A 27402-nucleotide genomic window follows, 5' to 3' on the forward strand; every position below is an offset into this window, starting at 1 on the left:
ACTATGAAAAATAAGTATCCATTGCCTCGCATCGATGACCTCTTCGATCAACTTCTACACGCAACACAATTCTCCAAGATTGATCTTCGTTCAGGTTATTATCAAATTCGCATACGAGAAGGCGATGAGTACAAGACAGCTTTTCGAAGAAAGTATGGACACTATGAATGTTTGGTCATGCCTTTTGGGTTAAACAATGCCCCGGACACATTCATGACATTAATGAACGACATCTTTAGGTCTTTCCTCGATAAGTTCGTCATCGTTTACCTCGATGACATTCTCGTTTTCAGCAGATCCCTACATGAGCACAAACAACATCTTCACCAAGTTTTTGAAGTTCTCCGCGCAAATTCTCTCTACATCAACATTGAGAAGAGTGAGTTCTTCAAGACCCAACTTGAATATTTGGGACATGTTATTTCAGCTCAAGGTATCTCTGTGGATCCCAAGAAGGTCGAGGTAATCCGAAACTGGCCTACTCCTAAGAATGTTCATGATGTCCGCTCTTTTCTCGGATTGGCAAACTTCTACCATACAAAGGTCTATCAGTTTTTCGAAATCGCAGCTCCTATGTCCGAATTATTGAAAAGCACATCAATTTTTCAGTGGCTTCCCGAAACAGAGTATAGTTTCCAACAACTCAAGCAAGCACTCACTACCACACCAGTTATGGCTATTGCTGACCCAAACCTTCCATTTGAGGTCATGACCGACGCTTTCGACATCGCTACAGGAGCAGTCTTGATGCAAGAAGGCAGAGTTATTGCTTTTGACAGCCATAAACATTTTGATATCCAAACCCGATATTCGGTTTATGATAAGGAGTTTCTTGCTGTTGTACATGCTTATCGCTCTTGGAAACATTATCTCATGGGAGCCGACTCTGTGGTCAAAACAGACCATCACTCTTTAAAGTATATCTTTACTCAGCCAGTCATGAACGCTTGACAAGCACGCTGGGTTGAGTTTCTGGCTAACTTTCACATGACCATTGAGTACATTCCAGGACTATGCAATGTAGTTGCAGATGCTCTCAGCAGGTTACCTCTAGCATCAGCCATGGTAATCTCTACATTATCTGTGGATGTTCCGAATTCATTCAAAGGAAAGTATTTCAATGATAAAGACTTCGGCACAGCAGTCCAGGTTCTTTCAAAAGATCAACCTTCGACTTCCGAACAAAAGATTTTCTCTTCCTATTCTTATACGGACGACCTTCTGTATTATCAAGATCGCGTCTGTGTACCACATGACAAGGATGTTCGACGTCTTTTATTAAAAGAGCATCATGTAGTTCCTTATGCTGCCCATCCAAGCATCAATAAGACTTATCGGTTACTCAGTGCAACATACTACTGGCCTCAGATGAAAAGCGTCATCAAAATGGTTACATCTTGCTTCTCTTGTCAACAAATGAAAGCAAGCCGACGACTTCCAACAGGACTTCTTCAGCCTCTTCGAGTTCCAATTGAAAGGTGGGAAAGTATTTCCATGGATTTCATTACAACACTACCACTATCCTCCAGAGGTAACACTCAGATTATGGTAATTATTGATCGCTTGTCCAAAATGGCACACTTTGTTGCTTGCAAAAGCAGTGCACAGGCTCCGGACATAGCCAAACTCTTCATACAACACATCTTCTGACACCATGGATTGCCCAAGAATATCACATCCGACAGAGATCCTAAGTTTACCAGTCACTTTTGGATTTCCCTGTTCGAATCTTTGGGAACAACTCTACTGTTCAGTTCAGCCTACCACCCAGAATCAGCTGGCCAGACTGAAAGAGTCAACCAAGTTCTGGAAGAAATGCTTCGACATTATGTTCAGTCACGCCTCGTAGCCTGGGAAGAGTATCTACCACTCCTTGAGTTTGCTTATAATAACTCTTTCCATAGTGCCATCAGCATGACTCCATTCCAAGCAGCTTATGGACACACTCCGATTGTACCAACAAATTTTGTACTTCAACGTCGAGTGGCCCTAGCTGATCAACTGGTTCAAGAAATGCAAGACATTCTACTGCAAGTCAGGGATCAGCAAGAGCGGTATCAACGGTCTGCCAACAAACATAGACGTCACCTGGAATTTAACACTGGTGACATGGTGCTATTATTTGTAGCCCCACATCGCTACAAGACGGTTAAGTTTGTGTTTCCTAAGTTGCGACCCAAATACTATGGACCTTTCCGGATCGTCAAGAAAAATTCACCTTTAAGTTACAAATTGGAATTACCACCATCATGGGGTAAAATCCATCCAACATTTCATATTTCTTGGCTAAAGACGTACATTCCAGACGATGAAGCAGTTCCTCCTGCAGGTGATTATGTCCCAGAAATCGAAGACGATTATGTTCTCCTTATTCCTGAGCGTATTCTGGACCATCGACAGCGAGAGACTCGACATCGACTTATCACGGAATTCCTTGTTCTTTGGCGAGATCTGGATGACTCCGACGCTACTTGGCAGTCTGATGAAGACTTACAGCAGTACCCTGACCTTTTACAGCAGTATTTTCAGAATTTACAGTGATATTTTCTACATCAGTTCATTATCTCCACCAGGGTCTTCTTTTGAGTGGGAGGGGATGTCACGATCTGTGACGTATTCCTTTCTTTATTTCTAGACTTATGGATGGTTTGATGAATGGACACTTGTGGAAGGGTATGCCCTTTCGACAGGGAAGGGTATGCCCTTTCGACGGGACACTTCCTAAGAGGCACAACTCTTGCCCTTTCGACGGGACACTTCCTAATGAGGCATAACCCTTCACAAGAGACATTCTAATGAAGAGACATTCCTATTGTAATGTACCCTCTCATCAAGGGTCAGATGTCCCGCTAATGGGCTATCATGGCATTGTTGAATGACTCTCTGCTTGAGATCATTCTGATTAGGTACTACTACCTTGCCATTTCTTTTCAGCATACCATCCCTTATGGCATATCTTGCATAAGTTTGGCCTTTTCTGGATGCCAGGTCATCCTTTTCCCCGGGTTTTAACACATGAGCCTTAGGCCATAGGCTCTGGACAAACTCGTCCACCTTTTGAGTTTCTCTAATCTCGGTCATTAGAGCACTCTCTAACACCGTGAAACTCATGTCATGCATAATGCGTGACAACGCATTAGCAACTTTATTATCCTTCCCTCTTCAGTACCGAATCGTCAAATTAAACTCATGCATGAGTTCTGCCCACCTAGTTTGGCGGCCTCTCAAGTCAGGTTGTTTACTAAAATGTTTCAGAGTATCATGATCAACATCCACATAAAACTCTGATCCATACAAATAATGTCTCCATGTTTTCAAAGCATGGACAACAGCATACAACTCTAAGTCATGAGTTGGCCAATTCCGTTGAGAGGAAGAAAGCTTCTTGCTTTCAAAGGCTACCGGCCTTCCCTCTTGGAGGAGAACTGCTCCTACCGCAATGCCACTTGCATCGGTTTCAAGGAACAACGGTTTCTGGGGATCAACTATTTTTAACACCGATCCTGAGACCACAGCTTGTTTTATGGTGTTAAAACTTTCCTGTTGATTCTGTCCCCATATAAAAGGTACTTTATCTGAGGTCAGATCAGTCAATGGCGATACTATTTCTGAATATCCTTTGATATGCCTTCGATAAAATTGGACAAATCCCAAGAATGATCGCAAAGCGGTCAAACTCTGAGGGATTGGCCAAGTCAGTATCGCAGCCACTTTCTTTGGATCCATTTCTACCAATTATGAATCCTAAATATTCAAGTCTTACCATACACAGTATAGTTTTCTTTTTATTTACATAAAGACTGGCTTTCCTCAAAGTACTGAACACTATTCTTAAGTGTTCGTGATGCTCAATAATACTTTTACTGAATACCAGAATATCGTGAATAAAATGTACTACAAACTTTCCGATATACGGACGTAGTAAATTGTTCATAAGCATGACGAATGTAGCTGGAGCATTGGTAAGTCCAAAGGGCATTAGCAAAAACTCATAATGACCAAACCTGCTTCTAAAAGCGGTTTTATGCACATCCTCGGCTCTAATACGGATCTGATTGTAGCCACACTTAAGATCTATCTTACTGAAAATTACGGCCCCATGTAATGCATCTAGCAAATCATCGATCCGAGCCATCGGATACCTGTGCTTAGTAGTGATATTATTCAATGCTCTGTAATCTATACAGAGACGAAAAGTATCATCTTTCTTCTTCTTTAATATCACTGGCGAAGCAAAAGGTGAAAAACTGGGTTGAATCTGCCCCAGCTTGAGGTATTCTTCCAGTTGTCTTCGCACCTCAGCTTCTTCTGTAAAGCTTAATCTATAGGGAGGTCTATTTACAAGTTCTGCCCCCAGGATAAGCTCAATTATATGCTGACCATTCCGCTCTGGAGGTAACCCATAAGGTAACTCATCCCTAAAACAATCAGAGAACTTCTCCGATATCTCTTTAGCCAACTCGGCCATTTCCCCATCTTGGGTAGCCTCAGTGCTAGCCGATGCATCATCAATCGACTCTACTGATGCTATACACAGACATAGAAACTCTTTCGGAGTCTTCCGAATTTCCATGGCTGAAATCAATGGTCCTCGAGGTAAATCCTTTTCACCTCGCAAAACATATTCTACCCCGTTCATCTTGAATTGGTAAATATGCTTTTTCCAATCAATGGCTGGATTTTTTCAAAAATGCCAAGCCATGCCTAGGGCTATATCTGAGTGAGCAAGCCTGGTCAACTCAAAGTCCAGCTTTTCAACATAGTCCTGAATTCGAAGTTCCAACTGGGTAACCCTCTGGTCCTATACTTCAGTTGAACTTCCGTCCGCCATCCTGACCGTATAAGCACAGTCAGACGGACTAGTTTTCAACTTGAGCCTCTTAATAAGCTTCGAGTTAATTACATTGTGTGTTGACGCTGAGTTAAACAATACAATCACATCATGATTGGCTACTTGCCCTTTCATTTTAATCAACTCGGGCTCATCGAAAACCGTATACCCCGTTGCTGCGGGCTTTGAAAGGATGTTATCGGGTGCACTGCTTACTAACTTAGTAACAGACACACTTAACAACACAGGTACTAACCTCTGAGAAGGTCCCGCCAATTGCATCTGCATATGTTCCGCATTGGGACTCTCCTGCATTTCCGCGTCGCATTCAGATATTATCATATTGGCCGTGCGACGGTCTTTGTTTAGTGGACAATCTTTCCACTGATGTCGCTGAAGGCAGCCGAAGCACAGTCCTTTTTTTCTAGCTTTTTCTTTTTGCTCAGGGGTCAACGAGGACTTTGACCAAGCCCGGGCTGCCATTGGAGTTACTTTTCTTTTCACCCCAACGGTTGTACTTGTCTTTGCTTGTCCCTCAACCGGCTTCACTTGCTTGGTTTGGCCACTTGGCTGCGAGACACTTGTCTTTGAAGTCCATTTCCTCTGAAATCCCCCTTTTCTCGGGTACTCATGCTGAGTCCCTGCCTGCACAAATCCACTAGATCTGCCTCTGGCATCCTCATAGTTCAGGGCTACTGCAATAGATTCATCTAATGTAGTCACATATTTAGCCCGAACTTGCATTTTAATCTTGTCGTTCAGTCCATAGATATAGTCTTTCAATTGAACCGACATAGGGAGAGGGTCTGTTATTTTCATAACACATTCCCTGAACTTGTCAGTGTACTCTGCCACCGACAAATTCCTCTGGCGAAGGTTTCTGTAAGCATCCCAAGCTCGGGACTCTTCGTCATGTGGAAGAAATTGTTTCTTAAATTCAGCCTTAAACCCTTCCCAGGTGGTAGGAGCAACCTGATCTTTCTGTTGCTTTATCCACCACCTATCCGCTGCCTCAATAAATAGGTGAGTGGTCTCGCGGATTTTCTTTAGATCAGATCTGATTTCACAAATGGCGAAGGCTTCTTCCCACTTGTGTAACCAAACCTCGATCACATCAGAACTGCGCTCGGTCATCCGACCAGCGTACTTTTCCGGTCTATAATTAGCAATATTAGGTACCTTGACCTTCGCACGTTCCGACGAGTGTATACTGGGCTCTTGCTCTGCTGGAGCTTTGCCCTTTTCATTTCTAGATGGTCTAGCCGACAAGGCTTGAACCATCTCTCTAATTTCATTTTGACCAGCGTTCACTTGAAGTTGCTGGTTCATGATCTGTTGTAAGGCATCTTCTAGTACAGAAATCCTATCCACCAAAGTAGGTGTGGTGTGATGGGACACTTGTTGCGTAGATCGTGCTCTAGATTCACCAGGATTTACCCTGGAATCTTGCCCCTCTGCCTCCATTCTTTCAAAAGGGAAAATAGATTTTTTTTTTTTCCCCACTTCGAATTTCCCTCTGCTGTACAGGGATAAATCGACTGCAAATTGGAAACTAAAATTTTATATAGAAGGGGAAAAAATGCCCCCTTGAAGCTCCACGTAATGTGTGTTTCGGAATCAGCCTCAGCCCATGGGCTATTTACGTGACCACATCCCAGATACCAAATTATAAGTCTGCGGCTGTACGCTATCTTGCCTTGAAGAGCTTCTAGATGGCCCGTCGACCGAACCAAAACCCGACTAATTTCGTGGAGCCCACGAACAGTCAATTCTGTCCCCCAACTCTGGTCGTGTCCTCGCCAAACCAGTCAGCCACACAGCCATGACGCTGCCCGTGCGTCGCCCCTCGCCACGCTTCAACTCCACGACATAATCCTGCGCTGAAGTCTTCCTCCGTCACCTGCCTTACGGGAACCTTACACTCCTGCGACTGCTTATAAGCCTCGAGCTTGGCTGTATCGTCGTCACATATCCCGTGCCTGCGCTCCCTTCATACGCAATCCCCTCGTCTAGCCTGAACGCTCTGATACCAAATGATACACTATTTACTACTATCTGTTCCTTTCATTGAATCACGGGCAATCACAGGCGATGGCATCGTATTTTTCCTCCCAGCCTCACTTGAAGATTGCATGCACACGAAGATACGTAATTTCTTTCCTTCATGCCTATCCACAAGCCCACAATTCCCTAGATGGTTCCCTCACGCCACATGTCATCATTTTAGACCTTTAACTTGGTACACCATTTACCCCTCTCTTGGGGCACAATTAAAACATTTGCCCCTTGGCATTCTTACACATTTAGGTGCACCTAGGCTTGAGCACTCAGAACCACCTAGTCGATGCCAATACACCCTCACCTAGGACCTTGGCAGTTACTTCCCTTGACCATTTAATTTACGCACATGAAATATTACAGAAGTCGGTCATCTAAGAGAAAATGCCCACCGATCTTTCTAAGGTCATGCTATCTCGGCTAGAGCATAACACAATGGCAATGACACATCTAATGGTTAGTAATCCTTGATGTGGGAGCAAAGGTCTCCTCAAAGTCAATGCCTTGTTGTTGAGCATACCCTTTTGCAACAAGATGGGCTTTGTGGCGATCTATACTACCATCAGATTTTCGTTTTAATTTGTAGACCCACCGGGTACCAATGGCATGCTTGCCGGGAGGGAGATCTACTAATTCCCATGTGTCATTTTTGGCAATGGATTGTAACTCAGCTCTCATTGCATCCGTCCACTCTTTGCTGTCATCTTTATGGCACAAAGGCTCTTCATTGCAAGCTGTAGCAAGGAGTGCAAACTCAAGAAAGTGACCATGCATCTGTCTATTCCCTGATCTTGTCTGGGCAGCAAAGGGCTGATCTTGTTTGCTGTCCTTCAATGTATCAAGAAGCCATTTGGGAACTTGCCTTTGCTGTCTATTGACGGCTCTTTCTTCAATCACTGCATCATGAATAGTGGGATCATTTTGTGCTGGAAGAGTAACCTGCAAATCAGCATGGGGTGGTGGCTGATCATTGCTTGTTGGAGGGCCTGTAGGAGGCTCATGTTGCTGGTCAAAGTCTTCCTCTGAGGAAGGCAGAGGTAACCAAGAGTCAAAGGCATCAAACATGTCAACATCTGGCTTAGCTTTGCAGTCCACGAGGAGAAGCTGAATGTTCAACAAAGATTACATCTCTACTGACAATAATCTTCCCAGTATTTGGTTGGTATAACCGATACCCTCCGCTCTCCTGGCTGTAACCAATAAATATGCATTTGATTGCCTTGTCATCAAGCTTATGTCTCAGCTGAGATGGTACATGAACATATGCAAGAGACCCAAAAACTCTCATGTGTGAAAGTGAAGGCTTCATGCCTTTCCATGCTTCATAAGGTGTAACAGTCTTCAATGCCCTTGTAGGTGATCTATTCAGCACATAGTTGGCACACATCACTGCATCAAGCCAAAATTTATTGGGCAAAGACTTGGCCTTAAGCATGCATCTGGCCATCTCCATTGTGGACCTGTTTTTCCTTTCAGAAACAGGATTCTGCTGAGGAGTGTAAGGAGTAGTGCATGAGTGAACAATGGCTCGTGAAGACAAAAATGCATCAAACTCCTTTGACATATACTGTCCCCCCCTATCTGTGTTGAGGGTGACAAGCTTGCATCCTGATTCATTCTCAATCATATTCAGCCACCTCTGAAAGCATAAGAAAACTTCAGATTTGGCTTTTAAAGGATATACCCAGCAATATCTTGTGAAGTCATCAATGAGAGTCATGAAATACTTGTACCCCTAAATGGCATTTGTCCTCATTGGGCCACAGACATCACTGTGCAGTAGCTGCAATTTCCTTTGTGAGAGTTTTGGACAATTCTTTTGAAAAGGAAACCGATGCATCTTACCCAAAAGACAACCCTCACACACGTTTGGAAACTGTGTGAGTTTGAGGTACATCATTCGCCATCTGCTGTGAATGTAGCTTTGCAAGAGCTCTATAATTGAGATGACCCATTCTGTCATGCCAAAGATGAGTTTCAGCAAGCTGTGAATCTGAAATAGCAAATGCTTCAATAGAAAGTGCAGCTGAGTGATGATCAAGGTGATAAAGCCCCTTTTGCAAAGTGCCAGTGAGAACTATGGCATTGTCATCACGAAGATCATAAACTAGGCATCTGTAGCCATCAAAAATCACTCTAAAACCTGAGGTGGCAATTGCTGAAATTGAAATCAAGTTGACTTCAATTCCAGGTACAAAAAGAACATTAGTCAAAGTGACAGGATGGCTTGAAATGGATGTGAGTTGCACATCTCCAAGTCCTTTTACAGCATAGGAAGCATTATTAGCACATGTGACGGCCCCCCCTTGAGGTGCATCTGCTAAAGAATGAAACAACTGTCTGCAAGATGTGACGTGCTTGGAGGCACCACTATCAAAATACCAAGACTGAGCGTCATTAGCAGTAAAGAGTGCATCAGCTTTGGAGGGATCAAATGAGCAATGGACAGCCCATGCCCAGCCATTCTGAAGAGCATGTGCATGTGAGCATTTGCTGGCTCGGATTCAATAGCATGTGAGGCATTAACTGTCAATCCCACTTTCTTTTTCTCCGAAGCAATGCGCTTCCTGCATTCTGAAATGTCATGTGCAGGCTTGCGACAATAGTTGCATCTTTTCTTCTTTGACTTATTTGCTGTATTTTTAGATGCACGGGAGGAATTGCAGCTGCAGCGCAGATTTTGGCTTGCCCATAGGCTTGGAAGCCTGGCCTCTTCCTGTCTGCTGTGAAGCAAAATCATGATCAGGAATAATGGCTTGTCTATTAGCACGACTTTGCTCTTCTTGCAAGAGTAAAGTAACTAGCTGATCGAAAGAATAGTGGTCTGGATTACCCATGGCCACTAACCGAAGGGTTGTAGCAAACCCTTGATATGTATTTGGCAATCCATTCAATGTGGTACTGACAAGCTGAGAATTTGGGAGCACCTCATCAATGTTGGCAAGTTGTTCCATGAGGTCCTTGACCTTTGTCAGGTATGCATCCATAGAATCACCTTCATTCATACTGACTTCCTGTAATTGCCTTCTCAAATATGCAACACGTGCCTCATTGCGAATCTGATAGAGAGAAGCCAACTTGTCCCAAGCATCCTTTTCTGTCCTGCAAGACCGGATGTGTGGAATAATGATTCTCTTGCATGATAAGGCAATACATGAATGTGCATTTGCATCTCTTGCATCCCATCTTGATTGTTCCTGAGTTGGAAGAGCAGCAGCAGGAGTGCTAGAAGATGAGGCATCAGGAGGAGTACCCCGTGCAGAGGGACAGCAGCAGAGGCAACCACTGTAGCATTGGCTGGCCTCAGATCAACCCCAAAAACAATATTTCACAAATGCTTTGCAACAAGAATATGTTTCATGAGATAAGACGACATCGGATAGTTGGTGCCATCCAACTTATCATCTTCATGAAGAATGCCAAATAAATCTTGATTGTTCCCAGCCATTGCAAATGTGATACCCTGAAAAAGACCTGAAAACCCAAAAGCCTCAAGGCTATCACTGGAAAGAGCTGGCTGTCCAAAAAAGGACAGCAAATATCTGCAAATTTCCAACCCAAATCAAAGGGCGAATGCAGATCTGACCCAAATGTGACTGTGGTAGGCAATGTTCACTGCAAAAACAGCAAATCTGGCAAAAGCCCAAATTTAATGAGGGTAAATAGGCTAAATAGAGGGCAAATACAGAAAAGCCCGAAATTTTGCTGAAATTTTTGCAAATGTGAGCCAATGTATTGTAATCTGATCCAATGTCCTGCAAAAATGACTCAATGTCCTGCAATCTGTCCCAAATGTACTGCAAACAAACAAGAGATTGCAGCCGAAATCCCAAAGCCCCAATGTCATGGAAAAGGTACAAGCTGTACGGATCTGGTACGTTGTACGATGTACGGTGTATGGTTGTACGGAAGCACAGTACAGAACATGTATGGTGACTGTACGAAATGCGGGTACGGAGAGCATTACAGAGCCCTGTAGTACGGATCTGTACAGTGGTTGAAGTACAAAACTGTACGGCAGTTGTACGGAGTAGGTACACTCCCACGTGCAGGTATGGCGTAACAGGTACGGAATAGGTACAAGACCTTCCGTACACTTGTACGGAAGATGTACGGCGCAGTATGGAGCTGTATGCAGGCTTTAAGTGCAGTCGTACGGACTGTACGGAAGGGAGTGTCTCTCTCTCTCTCTCTCTCTCTCTCTCTCTCTCTCCCCGCGGGGGCAGGGGGAGACGAGTCAAGCCTAGCTCTGATACCACTGTAGGATCGATAGGCAAAAAGAGAGAGACCAAGGTGCAAAGAGTCGATAGAGTCTGCCGTCACGTCAACTAGAGTTGTAATGAAAAGAAAGAGTACAAGATAGGTCCTAGGACTAAGTGTCCTAGGCGTCACATAGGACTAAGTGTGCTAAGTGACCTAAAAGGCATAAAATAATCTAAGTGCCTAAGCTTATGCCTACAAGGTGCATACCATGGCCTATAGGGCATCACTAGAACCACCAGAAGATGGCCTACATAGGCCCCATAAATGGCAGCCTAGGGAGGGGTGCAGGGTAGCCTATAAAGGCAGCCCTTCCTTTGCCATTCTCTTCAGGTGTTTCAACCCTGAGGGGGCCCAGAAGGGCTCCTATCCTAGGCTGGGCCTAAACCTCTACCCCTAAACCTAAGATGGAAACACTACCCACGGTTCTTCAGAGGCTACCAGTGAACAAGGACCGATCTTCTGACTTGACATAAGACTGAGAGACTGACTTAGCTTGTGCCTGACTGTCCCTGGACAAGGGCTTACAAAGGGGTCACAGCTTACAACAAAATCTCCTATTAGGGAACTATTACGCACTTGTCACTTTGCACCCAAGTGCAGGGGTGCATGTGACATTCCCTACTTCTCCAACCACATTACTTCATGGGTACCTCAATCACAAAACTTGGTGTAAAACTCTCGGATCCTACGTCCTGACCCATGCTTGAATTTATGAAGAAGGATCTGTTGTGGTTGCAAAACTTCGGCTTCATCAAGAACTTCAGGTTGTTGCTCGTCGGAAATCTCTAAAAGAGGAGGTCCAAAATATGGCTTCAACCAAGCTACATGAAACACATGCACAGTCGAACTGTTTGGAAGGTGTAACTTCATTGAGACATCGTTGATCTTCTGAATTATAGGGAATGTCCGAAGCTTGCCCACTTGCTTCAATCTTTGCTTGATAATGCGTAAATATGTACACCCATTGCCTCTCTTTATACTGGAGATCTCATCTAGATTTGTTAGCTTGGCGCATATACGATGCTTGAGCTTTGGCGATGCGGCTTTTCACGGACTCTGTAATCTCTGCCATCATTTGGTGGTTTTGTTGGCTTCAAGAGATGGAGACACCATCAGGGTGAGGAGTGATGTAAACCGCCGACCAAATGCCGCTTCATAAGGTGTGTGACCAATACTCCAAGAATAGGTATCGTTCAGAATGGCCTGCATAAGTGGAAGGAACTGCTCCCACTTTCCATGAGCATCATGACAATATGCTTTCAAAATATCAAATGGCATACCATTATACTTTTTCGTCTCACCGTTCGATTGCGGATGGAAAGCGTTGGGAGATCTGCAGTTTAGTACCAAAATTATCAAACAAGGCTCGCCAAAAGTTAGACGTAAACTTGGGAGTCCTTGTCGGATGTGATGGTCTTTGGCAACCCTACAATGGGATACCAATACTTGATAAACAAACGACCTACATCTTTAGCTCTGGCCATTTGTTTGCAGGGAATAAGCATACAATATTTACTAATGCGACAAACAATAGTAAGACATTGAGTATTACGCATACCTGCGGATGCTGGAAGTGGCCCCACGAAATCCATACCTATGTCCTGAAAAGGACCGTCGGGGATTGGCAATGGCATAAGTAAGCCGGCTGCTTTCTTGTGGAAGCCTTGACCTTTTGGCATATCTGACAATTTTGAACATAGCCGTACACGTCCTTCCGCATCTTTGGCCAATAGAAATAGTGCTCTAACTTCTCCAAAGTCCCGTTGATACCTCTGTGACCACCGGTAAGGCGTCATGGGCATCATGCAGAAGCAACTGCCGTTTGTCTTTGAGTACACATAAAGTTTCTTATAGAAAAGCCAATCGTCCTCCAATGAGTAATGGCCTGGAGCAAGCGTCGTGGTTAATTAGAACTGCGTGCCAAACTCTGCTGACTCCGCATACTGTGCCTTCATGCTATCAAGATCCTTTCCTTTGATTTTGAGCACAGTGGCCTGCTCAATGGTCTAGATCGAACCTTTCTGACTGAGAGCGTCGGCAACGGGGTTGTTTTTGCCGGGAACGTACTCGATCATTCCCCCAAACTGTTGGAATATTTGGCTCCACCGTTGTTGTCGATCGATCCATTGCGCACTAGGCATCCTTGAGCTGCCCCTTGATCTGCAAGACGTTAACCACTCGAAGATTGCCTGAAGCCACTTAAGGGCTTGGTGATCTGTCTTAACCGTGAAAGTCCGTCTGTATAGGAAAGGCTTCCAATGTTTTAATGTCTGGATGACACCGAGGAGCTCTCTATCATAAACTAAATAGTTCTTTTCGGCATTGTTAAGCTTTCTGTTGTAATGTGCTATGAGCCTGTCTTCTTGCTGTAAAACTGCCCCGATGGCGACATTGCTAGCGTCTGTGATTACCAGAAATGGATCATCCCAAGAGGCGATCTTCATAACTGGTGCTGTCGTGGCTAGCCATTGCAAGTCATGGAAGGCCTGCAAAGCTTTGCCTGTGACTTGAACTTTTTGTCTACGTGTCTTTACCCCCTTGAGTAAATTTGTAAGAGGGGCTGTGTCGTGTTGAGAAACCATCCATGTGTGAGCTGTATGCTTGACACAAATCCACAAAGGATTGGATCTCCTGAGCCGTCGTGGGGACAACCCAACTTGTGATAGCTTGAATCTACTCTGGGTCCAATCGAATCCCTTGAGCACTAATGATGTAGCCCAAATACTGAATTTTCAGCAAGCCGAATTCACTTTTCTTTGCATTGAGGTATGGTTATCACGTAATAACTGTAGGGCACATCGCACATCCTTAATATGCTGCTCGGCTATAGCGGGAAAGATAAGGATATCATCGAGAAAGATGAACATGCACTTCCCAATATACTCTGTAAATACCCGTGACATCATTTTATTGAATGTTGGTGGTGCATTCTTCAAACCAAATGGCATGACGACAAACTCGTAATGAGCTCGCTTTGTTCGGAAAGTTGTCTTTGGGATGTCAGCTTAAAAAATTCGGACTTGATGGTAGCCACTCTTGAGGTCAATCTTTGAGAAAAAATTTGCACCATTGAGTCGTTCCAAGAGGTACTCGATGCGGGCATAGGGAACTTGTTGCTTACTGTAAGCTTGTTGAGTGCTCTGTAGTCGACACATAGTCGTGCGTTCATCATTCTTTTGCCACAAATAGAATGCGTGCAGCAAAAGGCAAAGAAGAAGGTCTAATAAATTCTGCGCGCAGTAATTGAGACAATTGCTGCTAACTCCTCCATAGACTTGGAAAGTCGATACTTGGAGGTGTTGAGTCCGGAAGTAGATCAATGCGATGGTCTTCCGGTCGGTTGGGAGGAACCTGGGGTGGTAGATCATCCTGGAGCATGATGTCTTGGGACTCTTGGAGTAGATCCACCATTGCTTGCCCCATCAGAGGAGCGGCTTGAATTGCAGTGATTTGGCACTGGACGTAGACAAGTGCACACATGGCACCCTTGCGGGCGGCGCGACCTGCTTGAATATGCAAGATTAATAGAAATCCTGGTATGCTCCGATCGTCGCGTATCACGGTGGGCTCAGGTAAACCTTCCACAATAGTGAAGGTGTCCTACTGCCAATCAGGCGTCGGTACATGCTCACAGAACCACTGAATCCCAAGGATCATGTCGCACCCCATCAAAGGAGTCAAAATAAAATCCTGCGTAAACATGGCCTTCTGAACTGAAAAAGTGAAATGGATGGCCTTATGCGTGATGTGTGTACGCAAGCCGGGCGCGAATGCGCCCACTGCAAGCTCATGAGGCACCAAGGTGCACCCCTATGTCTTGGCAAGTTGAGGGGAGATGGCATCTTCCGAACTCCCCATATCGATCAAGACAATAAACTGATGCCTGTTAGCTGCGCCGTACGCTTGAATGAGCGCCTTCTTTTGATATGAGAAATCACTCTATCTTGAAAGACCACCGTGGGAACATCGTTCAAAGAAAGGATACGACATTTGTAGCTGAGGATGGAGGCGGGGTTGGAGGCACCAATACATTGGCGACAGACGAAGTAGGCGCTTTCGCAGCCTTCTCGGCAAGCCACTTCGGACAATCCTTCTTGCCATGCCAGGGATGTGGTGGCAATGAAAGCAACGATGTTCTTGGTGGTACCGCTTCTGCTCGTCGGGCTGTAGATAGCCTTTCGTAATGCCCGCTTTAGCCTTCTCATCCGGAGTCATCTTGGGCTTGGACTCCTTTTGATCAGAAGCCAGGCCGTCTTTCTTTTGGAACTGGTTGTCCTTCTTTTGATCCTTACCCGTTGTGTTGTTTGAGCGCTGCGGGGCTTTGGAATCTTTCTGGACGTGCTTGCGCTTTCCCCCGTTCAACATCATCTCATGATTCTGTGCGAGAGTCAGTGCTTGCTCGTAATCCGCGGGTTGAATTTCCGACTGGGATAACAGATGTTGGTGTCCAATCCTCGAATGAATTGCTTCATCTTTGGCGCTCTCCGTCACGCCCAACTAATGCGCCAACATGATGACCTTGTTACTGTACGTCAACACAGGCAAACCATTCTGGGAGAGACGAGAAAACTCATCCTCTAGGTTAAGCATAAATTGGGGTGGGAGAAAACGGGCTTTGAGGTCGGCCACAAACGTTGCCCAAATGAAATTCGTCTTAAATGTTGTTGGGTCAGTATGCTTACTAGCCCAATGTTGTCACCGGGTCATTGCCTCACCCGTAAGACGAGGGGCTGCGAGGTAGACTTTGTCTTGCTCATCTTGAATCCGTGCTAATGGAAAATGAGCTACAAACTAATGAATAAATTGCAAAATTGCTGAATGGTCACACTTACCATCAAACTTAACAAAATTTGGAGTGGACCGAGTGAGTGGTGTTACCTTTGTCGATGATGAAGCTGTGGTGGTGACGGCTGCTGCGCTTAAACTTGCCTGCATAGCGGCTAACATCTGTTTGTGTTGGAGAAGCATCGCCTCTCAGTCTAGCTTTTGTTGCCTCTCTGCCTGGGCGAGCTCTGCGCGTCGCAGTGCCTCCTCATTTTTGCGTTCCTCACACATCAACAAGAGCAATTTTTGAAATCTGTGGTTTCTCTTTCTTCCAGCGGCTTTTCTGCTTCTTTTTCCTCCAGACGTTGTTTTGTTTTGTGCAGTTGTCTTCTGCTTTCTTCTAGTTGGGATGAATGTTCTTCGAGTTGCCGTAGGAGGACCCGATTCTTGTGCTAGAAGGTTCGCCATCACTTCTTGAGCACTTGGTGGAAGCGGATCTTGTTGGTAATCTTTCTCCTCTTCAAAGTTTTCAAGGGTGAATTCTTTTCTTGACCCTTCCATGGTGCTTGATTGTGTGTCCTTTCCGGATCTCAACACAACCATACACTCGCGGTAGTCAAGCTGGATACAGATCGAAGCTCTGATACCAATGTAACATGCAACGGTAATCTGATCGTGTAATTCACAGCAAGACCTTCTTTAAACCTTTAGCGAGGAATTAGCGTTGTACACCATAGAGAGAGAAAGGAGATGAGGGTAGAGAGAGAGTAGTGTTGACAACCGATTGGGTCCCTTTACCCACTGAGGACCCCCTCACCCAATCAGTTGAGAATTTGCTTTATACTTGGAGAATTGAGAGATACAAAGAACACTCTCCGAGAGAGCATGGAAAACACACTTTTCAAGAGCTCACTGTGCACATGTATAGGAGACCCAAAGACCTGAGAGGCAACGTTGACCAATACCGAGACCTTGATGCTGTCCACACTGACGATGTAGGACGCTTCTGCAAGGCAAGGGAGTGGCTTGTGCTGTCCACCGGAATGCAGGGTTACTGCATGAGTGAGAGAGTGAAAGCTAGGAGTGATAGATCCTATAAGAGAGCTGAGAGATGACTGAAATAAAGAGCTGAGAATGAGCTGTGTAAAACTGTAAAAGATAACTGAAAAGAGCTGCTGAAACAGACCCCAAACCTTACTCCGTTTGCTGTCCCGACTCCCCGTCTGATGCACTGCGTGAACACCTTCGTAGAGGGCTGAACTGATGCCAAAGGCTGAGGCTGGTCAGAGGGCCACTGGGGTTGAGTGTTAGGCTTTTCAGAGGGGGCTGAGGAGGAGCTGTAGGAGGCTGAAGTGTCGGGAGAATCGAATGAGGAAAGAGGGCCTGGAGGCCCCCTATTTATAGGGCTTTTGGGGTTGGTTGGCTGGTCCCTTGGCCCCATAAAGGCATCCCTAGGCCCCATAAATGGCAGCCTAGGGAGGGGTGCAGGGTAGCCTATAAAGGCAGCCCTTCCCGTGTCATTCTCTTCACTTGTTCTAGCTCTGAGGGGGCCTAGAAGGACTCCTATCCTAGGCTAGACCTAAACCTATCCACCGTAAACCTAAGATGGAAACACTACCCTACGGTTCTCCAGTGGGTACTAGTGAACAAGGACTGATCTTCCGACTTGACCTAAGGCTGAGAGGCTGACTTATGTAGCTTATGCCTGACTGTCCTTGGACAAGGCTCACAAAGGGTTCACAACATACGACAAAATCTCCTATTAGGGAACTATTATGCACTTGTCGATGCTGCACCCAAGTGCAGGGGTGCAGGAGCTCACCTTCATCCTAGCCTTTGTAGCCCTCCTTTGGCCTTCATCCCCCCCCTGCGCTTCGTTAAACATCGCTTCTTGTCTGTTCGTTTCACAATCTGTGTGTTTCTTCGTTGCTGCTCCTGTTAACCAGCCCTTTAGCCGCCTTTGTCTCATTACCCTTCCTTTGGGTATTCCACCCTCTCCCAAGGCCTCGCTCCTTCCCTTTGGCCTGACTAAATCCTTTTTCCAACTCTTGCTGGGCTCGTTCGGGCGCTTGGGCCTCATGGACTGCCCATATAGCCACCTAGGCCATCTTATAGCAGCTAGCTCGAGGGCTTGCATTCGGGCCCAAGGCTGCAGCTTCTTCTTTGCTGATTCTATTTTCAACCCCCTTTTTGTGGTTTGTTTCAGTCCTTTCTCCTTGGGCTTATACCTTGGTGGCTTTGGTAGTTGAAGGGGGCTTTTTGGGTCCATTTTATGGGCATTATTGCGCAGTTCTCTAAAGTAGATGTACTAGAGGGTTTCTTGCTGTCCCATAGACCTTTTGGTCTCTAGTGGACGTTAATAGACTTTCTTTCTCTCTCTCTCTCTCTCTCTCTGTCTCTCTCTGTCTCTCTCTTTGACTGGTTTCCCCCTTTCTCTGTCACTCTCCCTTCCCTTTTCTTTCTTCTGTCCCTCTCGCTTTCCCCCTTTTTCTCTCAGTCCTCGCGTTGAGACATGCTCTCCTCAAGCATGTGTCATGATTGGAGAAGCTGATGCATGGCAGGCGCCATGTATGACATCATTTGGAGCTAATGATTCCATAGAACTCTTGCCCATTAGTCAACAAACAGCTTATATAAATTGATCTAGATTGAAGAAAATGAAATCGCTAGTCGACAACTTCAAGAATATTTGAGATCGAGACATAGTCTCCATGGGAGCATCCATCTTATCGGTTAAAAAGAAGAAAAAGGCTATGTTTGCTTTGATTAAGAATGCTACTCCCCTTCCAAAGATGGATGACCTTATTGATCGTCTCCCTGGTGCAAAATATTTTATCAAGGTTAAGATATCATTAAATTCGAATTAAACGATCGGATGTGTTTGAGATAGTCTTTAGGATTGTGTATGGGCATCATGAATTTCTAGTCCAGTGGATAATGAATGATATCTTTCATTAGTATTTGAAAATTTTATGGTAGTCTTTTTGGGTGATATGCTAGTGTATAGCTGATCAATCTAGGAGCAGTTGAGTACATTAGAATTGGTTTAACTTTTCTGAGACAAGGATTGCTCGTACACCCGTGCCATGTTACATTTGTACATGGGATCGTTCATGCTGTCCTATACCTAGACAATTAAGATCCCAGCATTATAAATAAAACAGTGTTCTACAGTTGCGAAGATCTCCGGTGTCTCTCATGCTTTTCTCCTTTCACATTTCTTCTATTTTCTGCACAACAAGTCCTCGCATGTTACATGATACAGCATAGTTTTACTAAAATTCACCTAGGCTATTAGAGGACCGTTTGATGGTTTACCTTAACTGTCTCTATTCTAAAGAAGACTCTACAACTGACAAAGAAGACTACAACCACACTAAAATATCTAAAGCCTGTCAGTCTTATTTTGTTTTTTCTTCACGGACCTCTCACTTACAAGTTACAAGGGAGGCATAGAAGATGGTCTTAACATAGTTGTGTGCCCCGAAAGTTTGGCCTAGAACTAACTACGTAAGGCTTGAGTTAGGCTCTTAGAGGCATTGTCCAGGTTGCATAGATGCTCTAGCAAGATCCTATGGGTGCTCTCAGAGCTTGTATGAGGGGTCAAACCTATTCAACCTCTTAGGAGAGGTTGATTTGCTCCAGTCACCTAGATTCCAGTATATGGAAGTTGTATGGGTGTGTGTGTGGATGAGTAAAATAATAAAATGGTTCAATATGAAGAGAGTAAATTAGCGCGCTAGGCATGAAAGCAAGTGTAAGAAGGATGGAGAAGGTGGAGTGAGAATCTTTGTTTGAAAATTGCACATTATTTATTTGTATCCTATGGAGCCTCTTTGGTTATTGCTAAATATTGTGTACCAGTGAATGGCATCTCAAGTTGTTTTTGTGAGTCTTTGGGGCATTGACACAGTGGGTTGCAAGTAGTACCATCTACGAAAAAATGCATCAGAACCTAGATAAAAGTCATGGGTGCAATTGGGTAAAGTTTAGTTGCTCTCCTAATCGGCTGTCCCAAAAATTTCCTGTGGCTGTGTTTAAGAGAAAAGGCTTGGTTTGTTGTTTGTTGATAAAGAAATTTATGATGACTGTTCAAGGTACAATCTAATCCTTTGGTAATCAATGCAGTATATTCTATAAAAAAATACATTTAAGACTTGGGTTATATTAGACGACCTTAGATCATGCGATTTTTATGAAACACGAGAGATTTGAATTGCGTTGTGGAAGCTTTTATTATTGTTTCTAAATAATTGGAATGTTTGAGCTGTGATCTAATATTCAGGAGTGTTATGATATTGCACGCAGGGATGCTTTGCGTGAGCAGGACGAGGATGAAGATGATTGGATACACTTAGAGCGAGAATTGTATGGCCTTTCACTTGATAAAAGCATCTAAATCCTAAGTGTTTTGGTAGATTATCTTTAGTGCTACATTTAATGAGAGTGTTTTTGGGTTGTTCCACTTTCCTGGATCAATTTACTTTACAATTTATATAATGTCATGTTAAATATGATGATGCTGTTGCATTCTTAGCTAAATACCAAGTGTAGAACACCAAGAATATGCTCTAGGTACATATTCTCCGGGACTCGCTTAACAACATTTGCCGTCATGTGCTCTGGTCCAAAATAAGTAGTATAGGTTTCTTTTAACATGAGGCCTCCTAAAGACATTGATCCATCTTTCTTTGTTCCTCTCTCTCTCTCTCTCTCTCCCACCATTGGATGGGGGCTTCTATCGGAGGGGAAGCCACCTATACCCATCACAAACCCAGGTGTTTGGCACACTTATGCATGCTCTCTTTATGATGTCTCGATGCAGGCACCACCTGATATGTCCACTATGCCCCGGCCTACCACTTGCCACTTGTTCACTGCACAAAATGTGCGGGCTGCACTCAGCCGGCTTCATAACCGGAGAGCATAGGACCATAAGGGACTACGGACTGAGCACTTTGATCATGGACAGGTGGTCTTGGCTCTGGTACTAGCACAGATGTTCAACCACGCCTTATATCACGGCTTCCCACCCTCATGGAGTACCACCACCATAGTACCGATACACAAAGCAGGCGACCCCATGGATACTGGGAACTATCGCACTCTCATGATTGGCCACACGTTGGCCAAGATCTATGGATCGATACTAGAGAGGGAGATCAACAGTCATACAGAGGCACATGGGCAGCGTGCTCTAGGGCAGGCAAGCTTCCAAAGACAGCACTCCACTCTAGACCACATCTTCACCTTGAGGGCTATCATTGAGGAGGCGAGGTCGAGACGCCATAAAGTCTACGCTTGTTTTGTAGACTTTCGGAAGGCCTTCGACACAGTCACGGGATTCAGATGGATCGGCTTCCCCCGTTTTAGTATAGCATGGATGCACCGCCCGAGCCGATCCATCGAGATGAGATTAACCGCATCATACGGTTAGATCTCCTCTAGCAGCTCCACACATCTCGCAGTGGGGGGCGGGACTAGGAGTTCCCCACCAAGACCCAGCTCTACTATGACTACTTTCTGAGAGTATCATGAGACGGGCTCATCATCAGACCTCAGTATCTCGAGGACAGAGGAGTCTCACATGTACTGAGGATTGCCATTGGACAGATGCGGGTCTCGTCCCATCAGCTGAGGATCGAGACAGGAAGAGCTGCACGCATACCCAGAGAGCAGCGGACTTGCAGGTTGTGCACAATGGGGATGGTCGAGGCAGAGGAGCACTTTCTGTGTGTCTGCCCAGCCTACTATGAGATCCGAGGGCGCTACCACTGCCTTTTTCAGGAGGGATACGGCTTTGGTCCACTCTCACGACTGATCCACTTCCAGGACCAGGTTTGCATTGGGCTCTACTTGATGGAGATGCGACGACACAGGGAGATACTACTATGACATATCAGAGAGTAGGAGGATGGGACCACCGCACCACAGGGTACTGAGGTAGACCGAGCGCAGAGACAGGTCAGAGATTTCTATGCATCTGACTTGGCCCCAGGGCACTCTGGGACGGAGGAGAAGGAGCTAGTCGACATGAGAGATATATGGATCAGCAGAGGTAGCCGACACGGCACTGCCAGACGAGGGACACAGAGACCGTACACGGCGCGACAGATGACTAGAGCACACACGATCGAGGTTTGACCTATCTCAGCTCTCCTTAGGGGAGATCGACCGAGACGAGGCATCACTCTTGACATAGCCCATCGGATCCAGAGATCGAGGAGACCACGTCCTCCACCACCACGGGAGACATCCCGATATGTGAGCTCTTTGCATCTCATTAGAGAGCCATCATAGAGCCTGGATACGTAGGGCCAGTCCACGCACTTGGGACTCTAGCTCTGAGCACTTGATATCTTCATGTCGCTTTGTACTAGTATAATATCTTAGTACTCAGCAAGGGCCTTAGTGAGCCCTTTGCCCCGGCCCACAGTGGTCTGTATGAGCTACTTGATTCCGTACTTTGTCCCATAGGCCTGCGAGGCCTCCTGCGGACGTTAATATATCTTTCTTTCTTTCTTTCTTTCTCTGAATTCTGCAAACAATCGGGAATGCAGGTCAACATAGATAAGACAAAGGTAATGGTGATCGGAACACACAATAAACAAGTGGATGTCACTTTTGAAGGGGAGCCCCTGGAAACAATCAACACATGTAAACACCTAGGGCTGGATTTCACAAACAACTACTACAATCGAATGCATGCATGGAAAGGAGGATTTTGGGAGGTTTGAAAGCTTTGTATAGCTTCGAAAATAAATGCAAGATGGCTCATCTGTGGAATTGGGAAATGAGAAAGTTTCTGTACATCATGTTGGTGCAGACAATACTCCTCTACGGATGCCCAGCTTGGGCACTTGTGCTCTTTAGGATGTATTGGGGAAGGATAGAAACTTTCATGGGGCATAACAGCTATTGATATACTAGAAGATGCATGTGAAATCAGAGAGATGGTGACACGATGAATGCTACAAAAGCGATGGCAAAACCTGAGGATAAAAATGCAGTTCTACAAACATGGAGTCAACTTCTACGAACATGGAATCAACTTGATGGATAGTTATGGAATGCAGAAATACCTTGGGGAAGACATCAATATTCAAAAAACAGCTAATCTGCAAAATCAGAACTAGTTGACATGATCTCTGGGTGGAGAGGGGTAGGTGGGCAAGACCCTGCCCAACAGGGGAGGTAGAAAATGATCAGCATGTACTCCTCAGATGTAGAGCCTACACATACATCAGAAAAGGATATGAGGGTAACAAAGAGAGCTGAAAAATCTACTGGAGCAGCCAGCCAAAAAGGTAGGGAGCTACTTAGAGGAGCTTTTGGAACATCGTAACAAGGTATTGGGACTAGCACATGAGCTAGCTCAACATGTACTCACTGATTTTTTCTTTCACTAGATGTAAGGGATCACTATTAGTTGATAGTGATCGCTAGTCCCATAGATCGTGAAGGGTCTCACAGCAGACTTTAATACAACCATGCCATATCAAACGAGCTTCCTATACTACCCAGACCAGAGATGCTTGGCAGCTTTCATTCATGGGGTCGTACGGCACAACTCAGAGCATGTAGGGGAGGTCTTGGCACACACCTAGAAGACGCTCAGAGTATGATCATTGAGTTTTTCTGGCCAAACAGTGCTGATCAGGAAGACTCACAGAGGCGACGATCACCGGGACCCGAGCTAGAGCCAGAGATACGCCTTTCCGCTAGCGCATTGAGACATAGATCACGCTAGGGGACCTTGGCTCCATGCTTACTAGACCAGAGGCATGACCCACAGGATTGACCATGTCACTTGTTCGCTGCAAGGCTACAGCCAAGAGACCTCAGTGGACTGTACATTCCGACAGCTGCCAGCACCCTATCATAGAAATTTTACCCTTGCAGCATCCTCACACATTGATGCCCCCCTCCTAGGATTGACACTCTCGCCGGCTTCCAAGAGAATCTTATGGATTTTTGTTTTTTAATGCATACTGGGTGTTATGGGTAGGATTATGGATTTTTGTTTTTTAATGCAGACTGGGTGTTATGGGTAGGATTATGGATTTTTGTTTTTTAATGCATACTGGGTGTCAATGACTGTTTAGTGGCTCCACCCATCAGTTCATTGTATCAGCTTCTTTTAGTCTCATCGATCCTTTTGGTCTTCCGAAGACTTTAATAGACTCTCTCTCTCTCTCTTTCTCTCTTTCTTTAATAGACCTTTATGAGGACAGTAGGGGGGGACCGGTTACTCTCTTGCAAGTATCTTGGTTCAGGTCCTCCTTACGTAGATGATGTGGTACTGATGTCCTCTCCAAGGGGCTCCAGAGACGCTTGGACGTATTGCATGCCTTTTGTGAGTCACACGATTTGAAGGTCAACCTCGGCAAAACCAAGGTTATGATCTTCAACACATCTTGAGCAACCATGCACAGGGAGCAGTTCACTTTCAATGGAGAGATTGTCTCCTCGTATACCTACTTAGTTGTTGTTTTCTCTGGCTCGATCTTCACGATGAGATCGGTGATGTAGGCCCATTTGAGTAGAGGCTACGCCTCACTTGCCTGATTGGAGAGACAATGCTTCCATTCACATTTTCAGAATCCTCGGACCAAGGCTCTCCTATTTGACTCCTTGGTCCGACCAGCGGCATGTATGGCAACCCTTGTTGGGGGCCTGTAGAGCGATTATAGATCCTCTTGCTCTCGCGGATGATTCGGGGCAAGCCATCAATGCCACACCATATCATCTAGGCCGAGTTCGGAGCTACCCCCTTGCAGCTAGATGCCACCTTCGAGACTATCACCTATCTCAATCGAATAAGACAGTATGGATCTTGCACATCGAAAGACGTAGGTTACCATGGCTGGCGCTAGAATCATCCATGAGTCTCATAGATGGAGGAGACGAGGGGTTGGTATGCACAGACACGTAGGTGGTTCGAGAGATTGGGATTCCACATTGATAGGTTGCCTCCTTTCTAGTGCAGCTTAGACGCTCTATCTATCCCACTTGGATACCACGAGGTGAACCAAGTCATTCGAGAGGACTTCCTACAACTACACACTTTTTGGACCTGGTTGGAGCCGAGGGAGCTTCCAGTGAAGCTCAGCTTCTACAGGGATCACTGCCTCCAATTCTCGGAGGAGGATTTCATTATCCCCCCAAAGTACACGCGGATCCATCTACCGCACTCAGTGAGGATCGCCATCGGGCGGTTTCGAGTGTCATCGCACCGACTCTGTATCGAGTGTGGACGAGTTGAGGGGATTCCTAGGGAGGGCCGCATATGCACGTTGTGTGATTGACAAGAGATCGGGCCAAAGAAGCACTTCGCATTCAGATGCCCCGTGTACTATGAGATTCGTATGCGCGGAGACATGCTTCCGACACACAGTCCGATCCCTGTTAGAGCAAGATTACTGAGTTTTTTCATTCAGACCGTGTGGACCACACAACCCATGCTGGGAGACACAGCAAAGACTGTCACCAAGCTGTAAATACTCAAAAGTCAAAGTTTTAGTTGACCATTTATTGATCATAATCAATGAGTTATTTATTTATTTAATTATGTTTAACAAGTTATATTTATTTGGTCAAAGTATCGACTTCGGTCAAAGATACTCAACTCCGGTTAATTAAGCCTAACCTTGGTTAGGAAGACTTGGCTTAGGCCAAGATGGTTAACTACGGTTAACCAAAAACCAAAGCGCTGACTTCAATCAAAGAGTGTTGACTTCGGTCAACAAGACTTGGCTTACGCCAAGAGTAACAGTTAACTTTAGTTAACCAAGATGTGCCAACCTTGGTTGGAGAGACTTGGCCATAATTAAGGCGCTTCGACTGATGAGCCCCTTAATTATGATCAGGAGGGTTGACCTCGGTTGACCAGAGTAATTGTTTTATGTTATGTGCACATGTTTGCTTGGTGGGGATGCCCACAAAGACTAGGATTAGTCTAGAATTTATTTGCATGCAAAAGCGTTAATTCACGTTTTGAATTTGGTAACAGCAGTTGTACGCTGAAATTTTTGTATTCAGAAATTCTCAAGTAATAAAGACCTTTGGGGGGGTCCAGCCCGACGATTGTCCCGGGCCCTAATGTATGCAGAGCGGGTGAAAGAGAGAGAGGGAGAGTTATTTGTAAGAGAGAGAGTGCAGAAAATTTGCAGATCGGAGTTACATTGGTATCAGAGTATAGGCTTATAGCCCTTTAAGGCTGTGACGATTCTAGTGCAAGAAGCAAGAGTGATCGCACATGAAGCATATTTGTAGCACCCATTTCTGAAATTGTGTTGTGTAAGCCCGTACGGCAGAAGGTTTGAGGCCTGAATCACGAGCGCGGGCGTGGGCATAGTGTGCAAGAACGCAAAAGTAGGAGGCAATTCATGTTGAGACATAAGAAGATTATAGAGGTGCGGAGTATGTGCAACGCGGGATTGGATAAGCGGCCCATCAAACATCTGCACAAATGATAGAAGACGCCTGGCGGAGATTTTTCACGCATGGTGTCGTGGATTGCCAAGCGTTGGGTACATGAGGCGAAACGTGAGATCGTCAGACAGAAGAGATACACAGAGGTTCCATTGGCGAAGCAGCGTAAACTTTTGGCACTCGATTTCTTTTGACCAGGTGGAAGCTCAAGCCGTCGTAAGAGACGACGGGATTTTTGTCTGGAGCACAGGCTCTGACTGAAAATCCAAGGGAGATTGCGTCGTCCATTTTGCATAAAGCGTCACGGCATTGATTGATTACAAGATTGCTGAGTTGGTGCTGACATGGCATTTAGGTGATGTGGCAGCTCACAAGCCCATGTGGCACACACAGGTGACAGTGCTGATGTGTCATGCTGACACGTGTCAGATAACGTTGCAGACCCACATGCAGTGGTGACATGGCATAGGCATCTGTAGAGCTGACGTGGCAAGTACAGACACGTGGCAGTTTCAGCAGATTGCTGATGTGTCAGTTGAGGTGGCTGACGTGTGGTTAGTGTAACCTTGGTCAGTTGGCCCTGGTTTAAAAAAAAGTCTGGTTAGAGGTTTAGTTGGGACAGCGTAACTAGACTGTCTGACTAACTAGACCAGATTGGTCCAGTTAACCAGGCCCTAGTCTGGTTCAGTTAGCCAGTTAAGTTACTTGTTAAAGGAAAAAAGAAAAAAAAGGGGTATCACCTGTCAGTTTTTGTCTGTCAGATACAACATTTCCTGTCAGAAAAGCAACAGAAAATCAGTAAAAACCAGAGATTTGCTAAATGGAAAGGCATGCTTTTGAGCAGGCAAAATTGGAAATAGATGCATTTTGAGTCTTTTGAAAGTAGCCAGCAAAGGGGCAACACAATAGTTGATGCTCAGACAACCTTGTGATTTATGCCTTGAGGTGACAGCTTGTTACTGGGGCACAAGTTGGGAATGCAATACACCTCTTGTTGAGGTATTTCTTTCTGGAAAGCAAAGGATGAGTGCATCAGTTGCATACACTTGTGT

The 27402-nt window shown here is 45.3% G+C and overlaps 1 protein-coding gene across 13 annotated transcripts in view; it reads left to right on the forward strand.

Annotated features, from left to right (window-relative positions):
- CW7 overlaps nucleotides 1–27402 on the forward strand; it is a 161775-nt gene that overhangs the window by 17525 nt on the left and 116848 nt on the right. For all 13 annotated transcript variants that reach the window (XR_015541750.1, XR_015541753.1, XR_015541752.1 and 10 more), the window contains one exon: nucleotides 20225–20284. Coding sequence is in view for 5 of the 13 variants with exons in the window: in XM_087381338.1 (XP_087237464.1) it covers nucleotides 20225–20284 (60 nt within the window). In the remaining 8 variants the exon portion in view is untranslated. The remainder of the gene's footprint in view (nucleotides 1–20224; nucleotides 20285–27402) is intronic.

Source organism: Dipteris shenzhenensis, chromosome 11, assembly GCF_047967505.1.
Source record: "Dipteris shenzhenensis isolate YYH24624 ecotype China chromosome 11, Dip_SZ_1.0, whole genome shotgun sequence".
In the NCBI taxonomy this organism is placed as follows: Eukaryota; Viridiplantae; Streptophyta; class Polypodiopsida; order Gleicheniales; family Dipteridaceae; genus Dipteris; species Dipteris shenzhenensis.